The sequence below is a fragment of the Alligator sinensis genome, unplaced genomic scaffold, assembly GCF_000455745.1.
Source record: "Alligator sinensis unplaced genomic scaffold, ASM45574v1 scaffold73_1, whole genome shotgun sequence".
Lineage (NCBI taxonomy): Eukaryota > Metazoa > Chordata > Crocodylia > Alligatoridae > Alligator > Alligator sinensis.
In genome coordinates, this window is record NW_005841838.1 from 907,254 (window position 1) to 911,921 (window position 4,668).

The 4,668-nt window shown below is 43.5% G+C and overlaps 2 protein-coding genes across 2 annotated transcripts in view; one reads left to right on the top strand and one right to left on the bottom strand.

Annotated features, from left to right (window-relative positions):
* TMEM186 (transmembrane protein 186) overlaps positions 1 to 518 on the bottom strand; it is a 1,453-nt gene extending 935 nt beyond the window's left edge. The window contains exon 1 of the mRNA XM_006015528.1: positions 510 to 518. Coding sequence (XP_006015590.1) covers positions 510 to 518 — 9 coding nt within the window. The remainder of the gene's footprint in view (positions 1 to 509) is intronic.
* Positions 519 to 647: 129 nt separating this feature from the next.
* PMM2 (phosphomannomutase 2) overlaps positions 648 to 4,668 on the top strand; it is an 11,152-nt gene continuing 7,131 nt past the window's right edge. The window contains exons 1-4 of the mRNA XM_006015494.3: positions 648 to 733; positions 1,346 to 1,457; positions 2,895 to 2,971; positions 3,974 to 4,065. Coding sequence (XP_006015556.1) covers positions 1,361 to 1,457; positions 2,895 to 2,971; positions 3,974 to 4,065 — 266 coding nt within the window. The 5' untranslated portion in view covers positions 648 to 733; positions 1,346 to 1,360. The remainder of the gene's footprint in view (positions 734 to 1,345; positions 1,458 to 2,894; positions 2,972 to 3,973; positions 4,066 to 4,668) is intronic.

Sequence of the window (4,668 nt, forward strand, 5' to 3'; positions counted from 1 at the left end):
TCTTCCCCGCCCGGCTGCCCGGCAGAGCTCTTCCCCTCCCCTCCCGGCCTGGCTGCCCTCGCCCCGAGCGCGAGTGCTCTGGCCTCGCTGGGTGTCCGCCCGGTTTCCCGAGTGCCTGTCGCTGGCGCTGCAGGGCGGGCTGTGCCGGGCGCCGTGCCCGCCTACACGAGCGTCGGGCTGCTTGGGGTTCGGCCGCCGGTGTGCGCGGGGCAGCGCTGGGCGGGCCCGCTCCGTCGGGGGAGCCAGGCCCCAGGGTAGCTCCTTAACGTGCTCTGCAGTCGTTCTAAAGAGAAACAGCCGCTGCTCCGTCGCGCTGAGGGACGCCAAAGCAAAACTCCCTCGGGTGTCGCTCCTCCTGCTAAGGCTGGTGGCTCCTTTGGAGAAATAGTGAAGAGGCGGGCAACGCCACGTGTGCATTTGGTAACTAGATAAAGCTGGTGCCCTCTGGATGCGCTTCCTTCTTGGCTGGCGTTCAGGTGAGCCGAGGAAGCCAGATCAAGACAGCAAACGGAAATCATCCTGTGCGGGTCCGTGACAGTAAACTGTCCTTTTTAGGTACACTTCAGTCTTACAGCTCAAGGGTGCTTCTGAATTCCCAGTTACTGCTGGAGTTTCAGAGAGCGTTATGTCCACAGGTGCTGTTTACTTCCAGTACTGGAAGGGAGTTACAGTGTGGAAACACAGACCTGGATGAATAATTAGGCCTGGATCTTCTGTAATAAACTACTCCGCGGTAAGGGAGCAGGCACAAGAACACCCTTCCAAGCTAGGTGCCCACAGGCACTTTATGGATCCTGGCTGCTAGGTGGTGCCCCTTTCTGGTTTGAATGAAGCAAATGGCTGTCTATCCCAGAGGAAATGAGCTAGGGAAGTGGATATGACCACTGTGCCTCATACAAGGCTCACCTTAAGCCAGTGTGAGTTTGTGTGTCCTGGATCCTTTGCTACCGAGTAAAGTCAGTTTTCTCCATAGTAAAAATTGTGTGTTTATTCTCATACAGATCTTGCTATGCTTCTCTCTGCCTCTCTGACTTCCAGATGTGAACTTGGGGTATATGGGGGCTACCCCTGAAGGTATTTCAGAAGGTCAAGAGGTTTAAATTTTTAGGTCTTCATAAGAGGGAGCATGCTATGTTAAGTAAGCTACATATTGCACCAGCTTTCTTGTTGATTTTTCACTCAAAGCATTTTTTTGGCATTTTTCTCCCTAAAGCCCTACATATTTTGCTTCACAGCAACCTTTCTCCTCCTGCACTACAATAGCTATGTTCAGATATACAATTGTGCTAAAGCTGTGTAGGCTACCCACAAATCATAAACTTTTCTTTCTTTTTTTGAAATCTAGAAAGTCACAGCAGAAATGGCAGAATTTCTGCAGAAGTTGCGGCAGAAGGTGAGAGTTGGAGTAGTAGGTGGTTCAGACTTTGAAAAAATTAAAGAACAGCTGGGAGATGATGGTAAGGAAGAGATGAGATGGTCCAGGTTGATAAATGTGTTGCGTATGAGGAAGTTCTGACACCTTAAATTAAACCTTTTTTCTTCCTTCTTCTTTGTAGTACGCAAATCTCATGAAGTGTTCACTATTCACAGTCAGTGTGTGATTGCTTGATTTAAAACTATTGACCGCAGTGGGTTAGATTAAAAGTCTCCCAAGTACTTGTACTTTACACAGGAAGATTCAGTCTTATACCCTTTGGTTGCTACATGCAGTGAAGTTCTGACTTCACACTAGTAATGTAGAACAGTAGCGTAACTAGCTTGCCCTGCATGCCAAGTTAGGGTGCCAGAATCTCCTTGCATCCCTGCAGAGTCCATGGCCTGGCAGCACTGCCACACTGGGAACTCTGAAGCAGTTCCTGACTGCTGTTGCTGTAAGGGCAAGAGAGCCAGGGGAGGAAGAGCATGTGTACAACAGCAACCCAGCTGGGACTGTTCAGACATTTCCAGTGTTGGTGAGGCTGCTGCTCCCTTGCCTCCCTGCTCTTGGACCTGCGCACCTCCTGCCCTGGCTCTTGGGACCTATGCCCCTTGCCCCCACTCGCTAATCTGTGTGCTCCCCACCCCCAGAACTCCATGCTTACCTTGCCTGTCTCCCCACCCCTCTCCCCCATTCCTGCAGGGTTTGCCTTGTATGACAACTTGGCTTGTTATGCCGTTGTGTTAGAATACTAATTTTTAGTTTGTCTCTAATGCAGTTTTGCATATTGCCTTTGATATAGGTTGCTAAACTATGTGTTTATGGAAAAGATGATTTTACTAGCCAAGTGGTCACATAAGGTAGCTTGTTCCAAGCCCTTGGTTGGAAACTTTCATTTTTAATGTGAAAGAACTGTATTAATAGCCATAGGCTCAGTGTAAGCAGCAACTGTTTTTTATAACCCTGCATTTACTTGGCTTAGAAGTGGCTTCTATTTAAACCTACATTATAGCAAGTTCTTACATTATCTACAGTAGTTGATTACTTCTTTACTCTCATTCTGAATGGTTGTAATCAAGGATTTTGAATTTGTAATCTGGGATTTTGAAAATGTGGGTGCAAATGATGTAGCACATCACTGCATGTAACGTTTCACATTTTTCTTCATTTAAACTACAAGATTTACTAATATGCTAGAGGCCTAGCACTATGGTATTCAGTTTAAGATCAAAACAAAAGCAAATATAACTTTATTGGAATAACTTTATTGATGAATGTGTCAATTTGCTAGATTATATGTAAAGTTTAAAAAATACAATAGTAGAAATTAATCTTTTGTTCTATAGATCTTATTTTAGCATCACTTATGCTTAATGTAAAAATACTCTGGTATATGATATGTAAAAGTATTTACGACAAAAACGTGGAAGTTTGAGCGAAGACAAATAAATTACAACAGAGTTTTTGTTTGTTTCAGTGGTTGAAAAGTTTGACTACGTCTTCCCAGAAAATGGTCTTGTAGCATACAAAGATGGGAAACTGTTGTGCAAGCAGGTATATTTGAAGTTCCTATAAACTGTCAGACAGTGTAGTCTTTAGATACATTTTCAAATAGTATTCTACTCTTAAGATATAAAAAAAATGCAAAATCTTGTTTTGCAGTTGCAATTTTCATTTATCATCTTTTTGCTAGTCTGAAATTCTTCTTTTACGTGTATAATTGACCATCCATCTCAATCTTTTAAATGTGTAGATTTGATACAAGGCAGAGGGTCAGATTCTCACATTATGATTTCTTTGTGCTACTCTGGAAGTATAAAGCAATCGGGTATGTGGCATGTCTGGTCAATGAGTTCCCATGATAGAAAAATCCCTGAGTGGCATCTTGCCTACCCTAGAGCATAGAGAACATGACAAGAACCCTTTAAGAATCCCCAACGTGTGGAATTTCCACAATAGTACGGCCGTATGGAATAACCTTGAAGCTGTTCTGCAATGTGTCGGAGGAAGCGAAAGAGGTTTTAGGATTGGGAAGTTGTAAATGTGCTTCTGAACTCCCTTTACTTGTTGTTCTTGAAGTGCATGGAGTATATTGCAACTGCACAGAGTGGATTAGTGGATGAGAAAACACGGTTGATTAAATCTGATCTGATCACTTTCATTGCCTCAACCTAGGTAAAGAAGAGAAGAAAAAAAAATAGATCATGACCCAAACTGAAACCTAAGGCAGTGGTTTTGAGACTTAAACAATCTTCTCTATTTCCCCCATTTAATTTGGCTGTATTGGTGGTTATGCGCCAGTTACCTTTTAAACCTTCGTTCTCTAAACCATGGTGTTTATGAAGTGTCTGGAAGAGTGTGTTACAGTGACTTGGGTTGCACAGAAGCAACTGGAGTGAATGGAAGTTTACAGCCAGTGCTATACACCTACTGGTTAAGATCAGCTGCTTAACTGCATGTTTTTTTAGTATCTTGTGTACATTTAAGACCTGTGTTTGTCTATTTTTGGAAACCTGAACTCTGGAGCTATAGCTAACAGGTATTTTTTTTGTTTAGAGCATTCAGAATCATATGGGTGAGGACATACTCCAAGAACTAATCAACTATTGTCTTAGTTACATTGCAAAGATTAAACTACCAAAGAAAAGGTGTGTATTTAGATGCAGTGCATTTTAGGGCCAGCCTGTTCCCTTTCTTACTGTCTTGGGCAGTGATAAGGAAAGCACGTCAGCTCAGTTCTGTGTTTCAGAACATACCATAAAGCTGTGACAGAAGTCTTCTAGTAATCCCCTAAATGGAAAGATAAAACTCCCTTATTTAAGCAGATGAAAATGGATCAAGGAAGAAATTTTTGTCCGAAGATGTTATGTTGTTGGGAATTAACTGCCCTATTAAAAAATCCAGAAAAACAGCATTTCAAAATTCAGAGGCATCATGGCTTCTATAGACTAGAACAAGGGTGGGCAAGATACAGCCCACAGGCGGGATCCGGCCCGCAAGGCAATTTCATCCGACCTGCAGGTGCCCACCAATTAATTGTACCTTGGCCAGCCCGCATGCCTTGCAGGTTTTCTGCTGGATTTCTGGTGGTCTACACCGGTGGAATGGGGTGGGACTGAGCATCTTGCACATGGTCTTTCAGGAGAGGTTAAACTAAGGTCTTGAGTAATTACTAGGGAATCTTTGTAAATTGTGAGGTAAGTACCATTCCCCCACAGCTCCTTCCATTTTTTTCATTTCAATGCTCTTTC